This window comes from Dreissena polymorpha, chromosome 3 (genome assembly GCF_020536995.1).
Source record: "Dreissena polymorpha isolate Duluth1 chromosome 3, UMN_Dpol_1.0, whole genome shotgun sequence".
Taxonomy (NCBI): domain Eukaryota; kingdom Metazoa; phylum Mollusca; class Bivalvia; order Myida; family Dreissenidae; genus Dreissena; species Dreissena polymorpha.
This window is the reverse complement of record NC_068357.1, coordinates 41,466,329-41,483,508: the sequence shown is the minus strand read 5'-3', so window position 1 is coordinate 41,483,508 and position 17,180 is coordinate 41,466,329. Positions and strand designations below refer to the sequence as shown.

Genomic DNA, 17,180 nt, shown 5'->3' with positions numbered 1-17,180 from the left:
GTTGCATCATAACTTTAAATAGCAATATTAAAAAATTATAACCGCATGTGTTCATGCAATTTTGTAATACTTAAAACGTCATTTTAAGAATTTAAATAGCAAAATTAATCGTGCCTTGTAAAAACGCGTATATATCAGGTAGAGAGTATTATGCCACACGGTGACAGCTTTAGTTAGACCACTTAGCAGGTATTTAGATGTTAAAAACAAGGTAAATTTTCGTCTCATTTTTTCTTTGAAAACGCCTTATTGGATATCCCGAACTCTCGTTATCTCTACATTTTTTCTTGTTCCCACCGACTTCGAGATAACGAGAGTGGACTGTATTCACATTTCACAGGTATAGTGCTTCTTTAAAACAGTAACTTCTTTTCATAAAAGCAAAATTGTGTCAACTAAAGTGCTTGATTTTACTTAACCCTTCCCCACTTAGAAGCAAAGTGAAAATGGCTATCTTTGCAAACAGCATAAAACCAGAACATCCTGCGAGTTACTCGCAGTCTGTTCAGGTTTTATGTTGTTTGCTGCTCATCAGTATCTAAGGTTTGGAGATGAAGCCATAAAAACTTGAATCTAGTAAGAAAGGTCTGAAATTAAATACAACTTTCTAAGGGACTACTAATGCGTGAAAATATGTATCTAATGGTAACGGGTTAAACGATAAAGAAAACATTCTATAGACTTGCAGTATGCGTACTCTTATTGCAAATAATGGGCCTTTATTTGTTAACAAACTATGGCCGATACATATAAGTCCCATATGGGCTTGCTGAGAATGGCCCATATTGGACCATAATTATGTGCATGTTTGTTCAGTAAAAACTACAAAAAAATCTAAAAATGGTTGTCTAAGACTGCTTGGAGAATGTCATAATACTTGAGGAAATATAACATGTCTATTAAGAAAACTTGGAAGATCTCAATTGAAACTGCCTTGACTGAATCCATTGAAGCTGCCTTGACTTAATCCATTGAAACTGCCTTGACTGAATCCAGCTTTCAGTTTTGTAACAAACAACTTCTCTTCCGGTTGACAAAACAGTTTTTTTTAATGACATGAGTACATTGAAAAAAATTCTTCTCTAAAAAGTTTGAAAGTAATCTTCTGAACGAGTTGCATTCTTGGCCACTGAGAAGAATAAGTTTATTTCTTTGTATATGATAGGAAGATTTCAGACAAATCATGTAAGCATTACTTTTGTAGCAAGGGTACTATTAGATCGAAACAAATAGACTCCCACTCTGAATTTAAAACAAGCCAGATAACAAGGTCTTATGTTTGGTGTCATTCTTAACATTTATTCCATCAAATTTGTCAGCAATATCAGATTCTCCTTTTGTCTTGAATCAGTCAGCTGAAGACTCAAGTTGCCTGTCAGCAATATCAGGATCCCTATTTTGTCTTGAATCAGTCAGTTGAAGACTAGCAAGTGTGAAGAAAGTGCTTCATGTCTTCAAAACAGTAGGAACATTTGAAGCATTGCAGTCTTAAAGATGAAATTACTGTTTGCAGAAGCTGGGTTTAATGCATGTGCGTAAAGTGTCATCCCATATTGGCCTGTGCAGTCCGCAGAGGCTAATCAGGGACGACACTTTCCGCCAAAACTTGATTTTCGGTAAGGAAGGACTTCCTTGAAACTAAAAGTACCATAAAAGCAGAAACTGTCGTTCCTGATTAGCCTGTGCAGACTGCACAGGCTAATCTGGGACGACACTACGCACATGCATTAAGCCCAGTTTTCTCAGAACCCGGCTCAAATAACTGTCTGCAGAAGCTGTTATCATGCTCATTATCTGAGAGTCGACCTTTCAGTACATTCTTGAACTTTGAACTAGTGTTATTTGACAAACTGGACAACTTAAATAAGGAATATTCCGGTACTAGTATTTCTATATTCACTGTGTAACGTCACTGATTGATACAAACTTAACTTGAATTTTAAAAATCTGTCTCAAAAATTTAAAAATGGTAACATCAACAATATGTGAATGTCACTTTAAATAGACATGCCACGGATTGGGCTTTAATTTGGAAAACTAATATCTTGGTACAAAAAAGACTGGCCAAGACTCATCTACTAAGAATAATGGTAGATAAATAACATGATGGATTTTTCCAAAACCTAGCTCTTTCCAAGATACATATTTCTTGTCAAATGTTGATAATGGATACAAGAGCAACTACAAGGAAGATCCAAATACTGTGGCTAAGCTTTAAAATGAAAACCACACTGTTTTTTTCAAAAGCTTTATTCAATATCAATAAAGTCAAACAGAAAACACAAACTACTCTATTTAATTACTTCGTTTGTTGACTAGGTCAAAATGAAAAAAAAATGTACACAATATTTAAATATTCACAATTATTGATTTGATTAAAATACTACATGATAAAAAAGAAAGCTGTAAAGTAAATACACATTTCATGGCAAAGATGACTGGAGCGGTCCAAGACAGGACACTTTACTATACTTATGCTTTGTTGTATGATGTACATGGTACATGTTGAATGTCCATTATCAAATATAGTATCATTACAAGGCCAGATTTAAGTTGATTATCTGTAGGTGTTGTATAGCATATGTAAACTAAAAGATATAAATTTATAGATTACATGAAAATTTGACTATGCCAAGAAATTAGATTGTCAAATTATTAAAAATAAATTTACACTGTTATTACCTTTGAAAGCAAAGTCACTGTCTGCATATAAATATTTACAAGGAATATTACTACACAATGCCTCCCTCCAGACTAAAGTTATTGAGTGAAACCATTACCGGGTATATAATTATAGCAACGGTGAAGTTGTCCCAAATGCAACCTAAATATTGGTCTGCATGTAGCTACCTACAAACAAAATTTTAGCAGAAAACCTAAATCCAAACTTATATATAAATTTTGTCAACCGGTAGCTTAGTTGTGACCTTGATCGCACTGACCCTAAGAACAATCCTACTAAAGATGTTTATTTCAGCAACATTCACTAAAAAAATGTCAGGAAAATACATCCAGACAAACTGAAAGTATTGTGCAGAAACTCTTTCTTGACCTTGACTCCACTGGTCCCATATGCTATTCGCGTTAGATCAGCATGTAACCCACTAACCGGATTACACACAATTTCACTGTGGTTAGGGAACGCAAACATTTTAATGTATTTAGCAAAACTTAGTAACCTTGACCCATCTGGCCCCAAATGCAGACCTATGCCAGGTCTATGTGTCGGCTAGAGATCATTGTTGGAACACCATAACATGCCTGCAGTTTAAATTTAATATCTGTAGGAGTTACTGAAATATGTGCTTGTTGCATGCAAATCTTGACCTAAATTTATCTTGCACGCAAATCCAAACTGGACAATTATAAGTACATAATGGGCATGATCTTGTCCTAAAGCTGGTCATAATTATAGGTCTTTGTCAGTGAATTCTCATAAACACATTTTATATTTAGTTTTATTTCAAAATCTGAAGTATTTTTTTTAATGGAGCAGTTGCACGCAAATATGAACCAGAATTTTATAAGGACAAAAAGGTGCATAATCATGCTAAATTGTAAGTGTGAAGTAGAAACAGTGATATATGGATGTTGAATGTTTATCTTAACCAATTTTATAAGAGCATAAAAAAGGCACGATTCTTCTTAATTTCAGGTCGGAGTTATGAAACTCCAGAACACATTTATTGAGTGTAACAGTGATATGGATATGTCACACATTTTTTTACCTCTCAGGTCAATGTTACGGAACTTGGTCCAGAAAGAAATCATAAAGCATTTAAATACCTGTAGTAGATACATGTATGGAGATGTTACATGTTTACCTTAACCAGAGCATTATGCCGATGCTAACAAACGGGTGAATAAACGAGCTTAAAGATACCATCAATAACTGTATAATTGCTGATTTTCAATGATTTTAACATCTACAACACTATAAACACTACAACTGTTTCATTACAAGCTTAAAACTGTTGACAGAGGATACAATCAATATGTCTTTGACATAATTATTTGACATAATTATGAATATTGATGAATTGATGAAAGTCAGAGATATGTCTACAACAAATCTATGAAGATTTTTCTGACTTCGATACATGATACATTACATGTAGATAACATGAGAATTGCATTTTCTCCGATGTAATGAACCTAAATGTACAATTGTATATTAACATCTTAAGGTACACACACTATATTGCACAACTAAAACATTTATGCTCTTCGACAAGAGGTGCAAGATGGCCCTCGGTCGCTCACCTCACTATAATGACCTTTGATTTGAGTCATGATTAGTAATAGTGTTAGACTAACAACAAATAGTAACGGATAAATAACAACATTAATTGTAACAAATTAATTTAAAGAACCAAAGTACAAAATTATCATAAAAATATTTCTTTAATATATCTCCGAATCCAAATGTAGTGACTGACATACTAACAGATTTTAATATTGTGTATGTACATTAGGAAAACAGACATGCAACTATTTGAAGGAATCCGTTAAGGGTCATCCATGTAACATTTATGCCTATATAAAAAAATCACTGCTACTATAAAAGAAAAACTCCCCATCAGCAATGCTGTTTGAACGGATCAAAATAATGTTGCAGATAATTGGTTGAGTGTCATTGAAGAAACAGATGCTCAAAATTAATTTGGAACAGGACTATTACCAAACAATATATGTCCCCTACCGGCTCCACCATTGTCAGAAATTCCACAATTGTCAGATTATTTTTTTTTAATGCCATAGCAACCAAAATTGTTGACGTAGGAACAAAATGAAATGACGTGCATAATGTTCATATTGCCATCTTTCCATGCTTCAAGTTTCATGAAAAAATATGAGGAACTTTTAAAGTTATCGCAGGATGCAGAAAAGTGTGACAGACAGACAGACAGATCGCAAACCATAAGTCCGGTGAAACCGGTAGGGGACAATAAAGTCAGTGGTTTTGGACTCATTTTTTCTTTATATTTTTCACAAATACACATAATTATTTGGTCACCTATGGAATACTAGTGTGAAATTATTATAAAATTAACCATGTGGTTAAACAAAAAGACAGAAGTTGTCCAGTTAGTTTGATGCTTACATTTCATGCCTATGCCATATTTTAAGTTCCATGGATTGTCAATATTACTACAAATATTATTGTTAAAATTACTTCTTTCCGCATGAAACATATATTAAGTAACTAGTGTTTAAAAGCATTGGCTGACATGGCACCATACATTTTCTTGAAATTCATATGACTTCAAGTAATCTGTAAAAGGACCATCTTAGGAACCTGTCTTCAAAAACCGCAAAGTTTCAGAATTGTTTAAGTTAATTGTTGACGCTAATGATGACGGACAGTGAGTGACCAGAATAGGTAACCAATGAGTACTTTGGGATCACATGAGCTTACAAATAGCAACACATAAATTACTAGTCAATGTAGTAAAGAATGAACAATAAAAACAAAATTAAGTTCCGTGCAAAAAAGCATATTATTTCCTTTCTAAAAAGGACACAAATAAGTTTACAATAACATGTAAATGTGTGCATTTCATACTAGATAAGGCCTAAAATAGTTTAAAAATCTAGCATAATTGCCTCTGCAAAAACAATGTATACACCAACAAATCATTGTTTTATTTTTATGTAAAAAATATGGTACCGGTATATAAATATACCCCCAAATCAGGTACAAACATTCCTATACCAATACATGTTATCAGCATAAAATAATGTATAATATAATCATGTTGCTTATATGGCATGCTTGGATTAATGCTATTATGAAAAGGAAGAAGCAACACTCACTTCAGAATCAAGATGGGGTCATATTCTTTTTGCAGATAAAGATGCATATTCTGCAATGAGTTCACAAAAATGGCACAAAGTCCACTACATGTAAAACCAACAGCAAAAAGAAATGCAAAAAGAATAGTCCCACAAACAAACCTTAGCTTTTTTCAGCATAGGTTGATTTGACATCATTATATTTTTTTCACTTAATTTAAATTTATCAGACTTAAATATGACTGAAATCATAAACAATATGTATTAACATTTGTTTTACAAACATTTTAGTTTACAACTTGTAGAAGCTATACATTTTAGATTCAATCTACCTTTTGGACAAAGCAGGCACTTTTAAAAGTAGTGAAATCTTATTTCTATTCCTTGAAACATATACATTTTGGTTTGATTTGTAAAAAGTGGTCATGGCAAGTTTTAAATACCAAAACAAAGGGCATTTACTGGTACAATAACACACATTGCAAACTGATCATTTGCAAATATTAACAACACAAAAACAAAAAACAACACTGAAACCCAACTTTTGAACCTGCTAATCTCAACAAATTAAGCAAATCCACAACACAATAGTACAACTATGCCAGTCAAAGTTTCACATGCTTGGCTTTTTAACATAAAATATACAGTTAATGGTTTCATGGGAATATAATAGCACCACAGTCAGGACTATCTACCACAAGAATGCTATTTAGTAAGTAGACCTTTCATAAAAATGGCACATCAAATAAAGGTTTCCTTGCAAGAACATAATCAATGATATCAGTGAAAAGGATTGTTGCTCCTCGATAACCTCTGCACATGTATTGGTTGATTGCAAGAATGAAATAGACAAATTATCCAATGTCAGTTACCCATGCACATGATGCTACAGGTCAATAATTCCTTAGATCTCTCTCAGTAACTCATATTTCCTTAGATCTCTCTCAGTAACTCATATTTCCTTAGATCTCTCTCAGTAACTCATATTTCCTTAGCTAATTTTCAATTTGTTTTTGAAGGGCAGTAATTCCTTTCAGAACTAATTAAACTGAAATTAAATGACCATATGTGCTTGTTCGTCTAATAGACAAGTTAGATATAGTTTTATCACAATAGTCAGTAGCTACATAGACTTGAGCGGAAACACAGTACCACACAGTACCGAGAAAATTAATTTCACAACCAGACAAACACGATAGCAGCAAAATAAGAATTTTGAAGGATGAACAGAAAGAACAAAGATGAACTTTATGCTCCTTGTTTAGACAGCATGATAACAAACAAGACCATTGCCAAGCAATAAGTCCCCTACCGGTGAAACTCCACCATTGTCAGCAATATTTCTAGTCTATTTGTTGCCATAGCAACCAGAATTCTTGACGTAGGAACAAAATGAAATGACGTGCATATTCTACATATTGCCATCTGTTCATAGTTTAAGTTTCATTAAAAAATATGAAAAACTTTTAAAGTAATTGCAGGATCTAGAAAAGTTTGACAGACAGACTCACAGAGTGCAAACCACATGTCCCCTCTGGTTTCACCAGTAGGGGACTAAAAACATCATACATTTTTACATGTACCAAAAATAAATAAGATTCAAAAACTGTTAAATCTAAATGCATGAAATACGCAAGATGCCGCGTTCAATAAACGCAAATGCCCCCTGTAGAAGCTTTGTCAGAATGAATTCATTGGCCGCTTGAATAAGTCTCAGCCCAAAGGTCAAAATGAGGTGAAGTGATTTGTGTGTGGTGAGTGTTAAATTGAAGTATCTAAGCTCTTTAGTACGTAAACTAAGTATCGATGCTATTTATGTAAACTACATGTAAGTATTGATGTTAGGTATGTAAACTAAGTATTGATGTTAGGTATGTAAACTAAGTATTGATGTTAGGTATGTAAACTACATGTAAGTATTGATGTAAGGTATGTAAACTAAGTATTGATGTTAGGTATGTACACTAACTATTGATGTTAGGCAATGGTCAAAGTGGGTAAATAAAGAATTTTGATCTTTTTGAGTAAGTCCAAGAGTATGTCAATGTCAGGTGTTGTGGATAGTCAAGAGTGTTCTGATAGTTTTCAAAGACATCATCCATGCTAGTATTAGCCTATTTATGCCTAGTGGACTCTCCCATCCATCTAAATTGGATCAATTTATTTCCAAAATTAGGGATGTCGAGTATATTTATTTCTATATTTAGAATATTTCTTACAGAAATTCCTTTAAGCAAACAGCGCAGACCCATGATACGGCGTCTCATCTGGGTCTACGCTGTTTGCCAAGACCTTTTTTCTAGTTAAACTAGAATGAACAGAGTAAAAGAGTGAGACAGGCCAAATGCTTTATTCATCTCAGCCTCCTCAGTAGATGCCTGGGCATAAAAACTTGTCATGTTTATCATGAATAATATCATACAAGACACCTAATTTCTTTTTCTCACTTTCCTTTGCCTATTGCATTTCTCCTCCAGTCATTTTCAAAATACAAGCGGCCGTACTGCCTTAGGCATTTGATATTGTTCTATCTCTATAATTTAATTATTTGTAACATTTAAGGGTGATATATAAAATCTTGAAAAATTATGCTTGATTTTTTTTTTATAAAAAAAGTTTTTTTTATATCTTATATATTAATGACCAGGAACACTACTAGAATACACAAATATCATAGGTTTTTTGCTTGAATATAAAATGTTGATTATGTTCAATGGCTATCACATCCACAAGCTACGTTGTCAAATCGTCTCACTCGAACTTTCTGTTTGTAGAAATAGAATCTGAGGTATTCTTTGAGACTGACAGGCAAGGGCAGCTGACTAATGCCATCATAGGAGACCTGGCTGGTGATGGCTGCACGGGCCATGTGCTGCAGCGAAAATGGGAAGTTCCTATGTACAGGGATTGTAAGCATAGGCTCAAAGAACATGCAACAGCTGGGGTCTTTGTAATGCTCAATAAGGCCGCAAACACTGCTGGTGGCAAAAACTCCCGGATCTCTGGAATCGAAACTGAACTTGTGATTCCACTGCTCAATCCTAGCATGGAGGGACCTTCCATATCTTCGAAAGCTAACTGAAAACAGAAATTCATCCTGTGCACTGTCACGTAAAAGAAAGGTGCCTTCTGGTTTGTTGTCTATTAGTTTTTCAGCTTGGTACCGGTCCATTATGCCCCAGTAAAAACTGGAGTTTACAATCCTGTTCATATCTGGTACAAGATAGTGCTTGAAATCTATCTGCGTATGAACACCCTGGGGACGGGGGATCGAGGCCAGAGACCACTGACTATTTGAAGGACAACATATTGCACCTTTACTACTCCGCAGTTCTAAACAGCTTGCTTGACTAGGTGCTGATGCTGAGTACGATTCTGGTGATAGAAGTCCCATTGCACCATATGAAGGGTACTGCCCAATGCCCTCCACTTCATGACTAGGTCCATCTGAGAGGTCAATAATCGAACCAGACGCAAAAGCATTTTCTCTGGACTCCAAAATGCCATGCTCCATTTCAAACCTTCTCTCTGCAATTCTTTGTTCATCAATATCATTGATAGGGTAAAGTGCGTTGAAGTTATCTATAAAGGGGAGTGGAGCATCTACTCTCCTTGGTGGCAGTTGAATGGACTCAGCAGCAGTTGCTCGTAAAACTGCTGCAATGCCCGGGCTACGCTGATCAACTGCAAATGAATTGGTTGAAGAAAAATTAGCAACAACGCCACCTAAAGGTCTGGAATCATGATTGATCCGCAAGAGGGATTGACAGGACTGAAAGCAAGTACAAGCGTCCTTATCTGCTTTCTTTGAGGTTATTTTTGATTCTGATCCGTACTGTGCTGCCCTCTTTGACGCAGGTAGCTTCGCTCGGAGCTTGGTTGGCCAGAATTTTTTGTGTGATTTTGTTCCCAGTTTCTTGCGTTTGGTTTTTGAAATTCTGGTTGGCAGCTCCACATCATGAGTGGCAACATTAAGCCTGTGGAAGTCACTGTGGAGGTCATCTGAGTCAGAGAGGTCTTCATAGTCCTCCTCTATCGTTCTCCCACTGGTCACAGGCAGGTCCTTCAACTCTGTAATGTACATTCACACTCATTAATAGTAACATTTCTTAATTGCTCTTTTTTTTTACTATTTCCAACGTTAAATGTAACAAAAGATGTTTGCAGGCACTGTCAGTTAGTGATGATATTAATGACTGATTGATGCAAAACAAGTACATGTAATATACCCTAAATTTAAATAATAATGTTTAAACACATTCAGAACACATGAAAGTTTTCACTGTGTTATAGGCTACACAATTTGAAATACTATGCAGATTTATAACAGGTTCTCTGTTGAGATGGAACTGAAGGCTTACTGCCTAATTTTGAATTTCCAATATAAATCCCTCAGTCAGAGATGACAAAAGATACTTCCCATATGACACAAAACAGTATTCGGAGGGTATTGACTCACAAATACATGTATCTCATGTTTTTTGTTACATTAAAAACTCACAAATTCAATGAAGCAAAAGTATCTCTTTACAAGACTCACACAAAATACACATAAGTGACATTAAACAGTGTACAGACTGAGCCCAAAAAGCCATTTAGCATTGATGTGCTGACCTGTGATGCTGTTGAGTGACACTTGACTTCCACAACAGAAGAATGGCCGCACTGAGGAGCGATGCAGTCTATGACGGTTTGTGCGAGCCTTCATTTTTAACTCCCTGTTTGATTTGGTCACATCATGATCCCAACCTGAAAAACATGAATGTATTTAAAAAAGGGCTAACAACATTTAACTTTACTGATTTGACTTAAGGTATTATGTAATGATCTGGTTTAACATTGCCATGCTTACGCTGGTTTTAGTATGTGTCCTAAGAAAAGGCAAGCTAAGGTTTGCGCAAACAATTCATTTGCAAACTAAATACATCTATGAAAATTCTACAGACATTTTACTGACTCTGACTTTGAATTTTAAAAAATGTCCCTTTTTACAGTCCGCTTTCCCAGCCCAGAGCTTTTTTGGCCCGATTTTTTAGCCGATATTCGGATATATTCCCAATCGCAAAAATTATACTTTTTTCCCAAAATTTTCTAAAAAATTCCCAATTGGGAAAAAAATGTTAATGACATCAGCTGTTTCCTTTTTTAACAAAGCGTAGTCTGATCCGGTCTTGTACAGGTTTTAGACTATACCTCGATTTGGATATCGTTGGCATTAATCATGTGCACAATATTCTCTGTGTTGTTCAGGCACTTATTATATTTGCGATGAAATTCAGCGTTTTGTGTTTCGGCTGCATGAAAAACAAATATGTCGCCCAATTCAAAATATTACGTGAAAAAGATTCCTAAGCAAAACCCTGGCGGCAAAATGACAACTGTTGATTTTGTTAAGCAAGCGTCATTAAATAAACAAACATCATCAAGAAGTACATGTCTTCCCATTCAGACTCCTTCCATTGTTAATGACAGTGATTTAATGACAAGTGACTCTTTTGCATCGTCATTGTTGATTTCCGAAAGCAAAGTGCTGTCTGATATTCAACATGTTTGAAGCAGTAGTTCTTCAGAAGAAGATGAAGCGCCTCCTTATAAAATGGTGCCTGATGTGACTGAAGACTTAGTGTGAGCTTACAATGTATTATTTGGAAAACTGTTGATCATGGTGGTATTTGTGATAAAAGATGCTGAACTCATTCATGTAGTTTTAAATCCCAATTCATTTTCCCAATTTCTAGAAAATGCCGATAAAAATTCCCAATTTCAAAGCCATGGGCTATCTTTCCAAAAAGCTGAAAAAAGCCCTGCAGCCTATCCCTATTGTATCCATATGTAAAAGCTTTAGAAAAGTGGGGATAAAATCTTTCACTTTTGAAATGTTTTTCAAATGATATAAAACATATACTTCCTACACGTAATTCTAAACTTTAAAATACCGGTACATGTTATTTTGATGCAGTTTTTTATATTTATAGTGACCGTTCCGAATCAAACTATAAACAGACTCTGAATTGTGTCCAATATAAATTATGTTTGACACAAATGGCAAGAATTTTTTTTTAAGTGGTGAAGTTAAGTGGCGACAACTTTTTATGTGTTATGCGTTTTATTCTGAGAATGTCCAGACTTGGATCAGTGAGGAAGTGAATATTCCTGTACTGGATTGATAACATCATTATTATTATTTATATGAATATTGAGGCATAAGGACTCCAATGGTCTTATCTTTACTGAGCAGGTAGAGTTCTCTATGATTGAAAATAAAACATGTAGCAGCTGAGAAGTTATTTGTAACTCAGTCAAGACATAAAAAATACAATATGAGTAAAATATTCTGATCAATGTTCATGATGAGTGGGTTACAAATGTGATAACTTGTGTGTTGAAATGGTTTAAACATATCGCAGATCTGGCAACCTATAGACGTGGCCTAGTTTATGACCCCAATTTATCCAGTTTTAAACTTTGGTTGAGACATTGGGAAAAATGTTCGGACTAAGTTTCATGAATGAGGCATCTTGAGCCCTCACAAGCTTTTTCTTTAATTTGACGTTGTGAGCCAGTTTATGACTCATATAAATCCAGATGTTTAAACCAGATAAATAAATAATTGAGAAACAAGTTCAGATCAAGTTTATTGAAAATGTGTGACCTCTAGAGTGTTCACAAAGTTTTACTTACGCAATTTAATAAAAACTGCCCAGCCTAATAGATGCCACATCTTATAACGAAACTGAACTATTTTTTATCTTAGCTGAGATATCATGACAACAAATGTTTTAAATAAGTTTCATGATGATTGGGCAAAAAATATTACTTTTAGAGCATTCACAAGGTTTCATTATAGCCGTGTATGAAAAACTGCCCCACACCCTGTCAGCCAACCAGCCAGGGCCAGTATTTGCTCACCAATTTGTAGACTTAAGTCTTAGAACATAGAATGATCTTAAAACTGTTCTAAGGTTCAAATATTTTTTGTGGGTGGAACTTAAATTTTGTCAACTAAAATTACATCAATTATATAGAACAGTCTATTCTTTTAAATTAAGTCTAAGAATGGCTTGGTGAATACGGGCTTAAAACCATTTTGTAACTTGTCTGAAAATATAATTGGGGCAAATGTTCTGAGCAAGTTTCATAAAAAGTAGGTACGTTTGTAATAAATATGTTCTTTTGAGTGTTCACAAGCTTTTTCTTTAAGTTCATCTAGAGACATATTTTTATTCTAGAGACCCAGTTTGTGTTGGTAGAGAAATAATGTATTCTGATCAAGTGTCATGAAGATACAATAATGTGTTCTGACCAAGTGTCATGAAGATACAGTAATATGTTCTGACCAAGTGTCATGAAGATACAGTAATGTGTTCTGACCAAGTGTCATGAAGATACAGTAATGTGTTCTGACCAAGTGTCATGAAGATACAGTAATGTGTTTTGACTAAGTGTCATGAAGATACAGTAATGTGTTCTGACCAAGTGTCATGAAGATACAGTAATGTGTTCTGACCAGGTGTCATGAAGATACAGTAATGTGTTCTGACCAAGTGTCATGAAGATACAGTAATGTGTTCTGACCAAGTGTCATGAAGAGACAGTAATGTGTTCTGACAAGGTGTCATGAAAATACAGTAATGTGTTCTCACCAGGTGTCATGAAGATAAAGTAATGTGTTCTGACCAGGTGACATGAAGATACAGTAATGTGTTCTGACCAAGTGTCATGAAGATAGAGTAATGTGTTCTGACCAGGTGTCATGAAGATACAGTAATGTGTTTTGACCAGGTGTAATGAAGATACAGTAATGTGTTCTGACCAAGTGTCATGAAGATACAGTAATGTGTTCTGACCAAGTGTCATACTGTGTTCTGACCAAGTGTCCTGAAGATACAGTTATGTGTTCTGACCAAGTGTCATGAAGATACAGTAATGTGTTCTGAACAGGTGTCATGATAATAAAGTAATGTGTTCTGACCAAGTGTCATGAAGATACAGTACCGTAATTACTCTATGTTTTCAGACACTTAAATTTTAATTTTTTTTTCGTGTCTGCAAACATAGATACAAAAAATATTCACAAAATAAAGGTGTCCGAAAACTTAGAGTCGAAAATAAAGTGTCCAAAAATAGCGTCAATTGTATCAAAGAATACCGGTAATAGCACGCGCTTGTAAAATACCATGCCGTATACCGGTAGTATAAATTAGTTATATATGTTTGCAATTCATTTTAAATAATTTTAAATGCTTAATTTATATGACAGAAAGTTACTGAAAGGTTGTACTTTGACCAACGAGTTCAAAGATGAGCATGTGATGTACCGATAATTGCTAGTTTGAACCTGTAATTAACGCAATAAAAAAGCAATATATGAATTCTTTGTTTGTTCATTTCCGATAGTTGTTGTCTAACACCTTCCATCACACTTTGAAGCGTTTAGTATTTGTCACAGTTATTTTACTGAGAAGGTGTAGTACCATTGCGGTTGATAATTGAACTGTTAATTGGCACTACCCCTGCTAATTGTCACAACGCTTATGCTTTCGGGCGAAACATTTGTTTACTACCGGTTTACAAGGTAATTTACACAATAACGCAAATATAATGGTCCGTTGCCATCAGACATGCACCTGCCATGTTTTATGATGTTAATCTGGTTGTAAAACCCGATGATCGAAGTGTCATTGGATATCGAAAACAGGACCGACATTTCGTAAAATAGCGCTGATAAATATACTGTCCGAAAACTAAGAGACAATAATAATGGTCGAAAACTCGTGTGTCCGAAAATTAAGAGTCACGAAAAATAATTATTTTTGCTAAAAAAAGGGGTGTCCGAAAACTTAGAGTGTCCGAAAACATAGAGTAATTACGGTAATCTATGTGTTCTGACCAATTGTCATAAAGATACAGTAATGTGTTCTGACCAGGTGTCATGAAGATACAGTAATGTGTTCTGACCAAGTGTCATGAAGATACAGTAATGTGTTCTGACCAGGTGTCATGAAGATACAGTAATGTGTTCTGACCAAGTGTCATGAAGATACAGTAATATGTTCTGACCAAGTGTCATGAAGATACAGTAATGTGTTCTGACCAAGTGTTATGAAGATACAGTAATGTGTTCTGACCAGGTGTCATGAAGATACAGTTATGTGTTCTGAACAAGTGTCATGAAGATACAGTAATGTGTTCTGACCAGGTGTCATGAAGATAAAGTAATGTGTTCTGACCAAGTGTCATGAAGATACAGTAATGTGTTCTGACCAAGTGTCATGAAGATACAGTAATGTGTTCTGACCAAGTGTCATGAAGATACAGTAATGCGTTCTGACCAGGTGTCATGAAGATAAAGTAATGTGTTCTAACCAAGTGTCATGAAGATACAGTAATGTGTTCTGACCAGGTGTCATGAAGATAAAATAATGTGTTCTGACCAAGTGTCATGAAGATACAGTAATGTGTTCTGACCAAGTGTCATGAAGATAAAGTAATCTATGTACCTAGCCTAGCCTAGAGTTTTCAAAAGCTTTTTATTTAAATTGACCTTGTAAAATCTGTTTGATCCCTTGTGATTCACTTGACTGATACATTACATGTATGGCAATCTTGTTCTGACAATTAAAGATTCATGAAGACTGTGTGATAAATGTGAGTATTCACATGTGCAGTATTTTGTGTGAATTCAGCCTAGTGACCTAGATTTTTAACTAACGTGATCTAGTTTTAAAATTGACTTTAATATCATTGGGGCCATTGTTCTGACAATGTCATGAAGATAAGGCTTTAAATAAGGCTTCTTAAGTGTTCAAAAGATTTTTATTTTATAAGACGTACCATTCAAAATAGTTTTATTTAATTGACACAACGTTTTAGTTTTGAACTCAGCTGAAATTTTATTGGAACACAAGAGCTGACCAAGTTTCATGACTATTGGGCAACAAATGTGACCTCTACAGTATGAACAAGTTTTTGTCTGGAAATAGACCTAGGAACCTAGCCTTTAACCCCAAATGACCCTGTTTCAAACTCTGCCAATAAATAAAAATTTATAAAATGGGAAAATGTGTCGACAAAAATTTCATGAAGGTAGGCAATTAAAGTGGTCTCTAGAACATTAGGGCATTTCTTTTATTTGACCAAGAGCCCTTGTTGTTAACACCACTTGACAGAGTTTCGAAATCAGCCAAAATTGCATAAATGTTTTGAGACAGTTGTAGTGATTTAAGGTCACTTCCAACAGCCTTGCTGTAGAGCTAGCTTTTCAGCGACGTGGTTAGAGTGTCTGACTACCATTCCGGAGGTCGTGGGTTCGATCTCCCATTGGAGCTCCGTATTTTTACAATAATGGCGACGAGGCAAACACAAACTGTGATTCCGAACATGGGTGTGAGCTTTCTAATGACTTCAAGGAGCCGCTTGTGAAGCGGACTTGGCACTATAGCAAAGTGTCAATATAACATGCTGTAGCGGGCATGTCTGGCCTTGAAACATTAAGAAGGGGAACAGTGTAGTGATTTAAGGTTAGGTCACTTCTAACAGCCTTGCTGTAGAGCTAGCTTTTCAGCGATGTGGTTAGAGTGTCTGACTTCCACTCCAGAGGTCGTGGGTTCGATCCCCCATTGGAGCTCCGAATTTTAACAATACAGTGTTACGAAGAATGGACAATAAATGCGACCTCTATTGAGTTCACATGACAAATATTGAAAACACATGATGTCCGAGGTCCTGTTAATTGTATAAGGTATTTGACTATATGTTTGAAAAGATTTTTGTGTCTTTTGTATGGGTTTGTTTTAGATGTCCCGCTTTTTGATAAAATGTCCAGAGATTTTTATGGAATGTCCCAGTTAGAACATGAAAAATTCTGGCATGCATTGCCAGATATAAGTCAGTTAATAAATGTTCAATTTATCATTCTGAAATTATAATATTATAAACCGTTACTTGTTATGTGTATGCTTACACATATGCTAAATTTGGAATGGTGATGAATCATCTCTGAAAATCTGAAATGATATTTTGGGATGGGCAGGCAGAGAAATCCTTCAAGAATAAACATCACAAATAAATAAAGATGATTAAAAATCAACATCTTAAAATGACTTTGGAATAAACACTACCTTCTGCCATCCTCTCATCACGTTCATTAACGGTAGAGCTTTCGCAAATTAATTCCCGTAAAGCCGGACATTTTCATGGGAAAAAATTCGTTATTTCATTCATTATAAATTCATTCGTTATTTGACCTTGACCATCGAACAAAGTTATATTCGAATTATTGTTCATTTGATAACAATTGCAAGCATAAAATTTCTCTTTTTCTAAAATATATTTAATATTAATTATTTATATGCTAAAATATTTTATTTTATTAATTTTGTGGC

The 17,180-nt window shown here is 34.9% G+C and overlaps 1 protein-coding gene across 1 annotated transcript; it reads right to left on the bottom strand.

Annotated features, from left to right (window-relative positions):
- Window positions 1–2,232: 2,232 nt before the first annotated feature.
- LOC127873823 (suppressor of cytokine signaling 5-like) lies at window positions 2,233–17,060 on the bottom strand. Its single transcript, XM_052417819.1, has 3 exons — window positions 16,917–17,060; window positions 10,411–10,545; window positions 2,233–9,867 (listed from the first exon to the last, which is right to left on the bottom strand). The coding sequence occupies exons 1-3, from the start codon at window positions 16,924–16,926 to the stop codon at window positions 8,507–8,509; spliced, it is 1,506 nt and encodes a 501-aa protein (XP_052273779.1). The 5' UTR covers window positions 16,927–17,060; the 3' UTR covers window positions 2,233–8,506.
- Window positions 17,061–17,180: the final 120 nt, after the last annotated feature.

Excerpts from the sequence above, each read along its gene's own strand:
- LOC127873823 (XM_052417819.1), bottom strand. Across the intron at positions 9,868-10,410 it reads GTCACTCAACAGCATCACAG|AGTTGAAGGACCTGCCTGTG; the intron begins GTCAGCACATCA and ends TGTACATTACAG.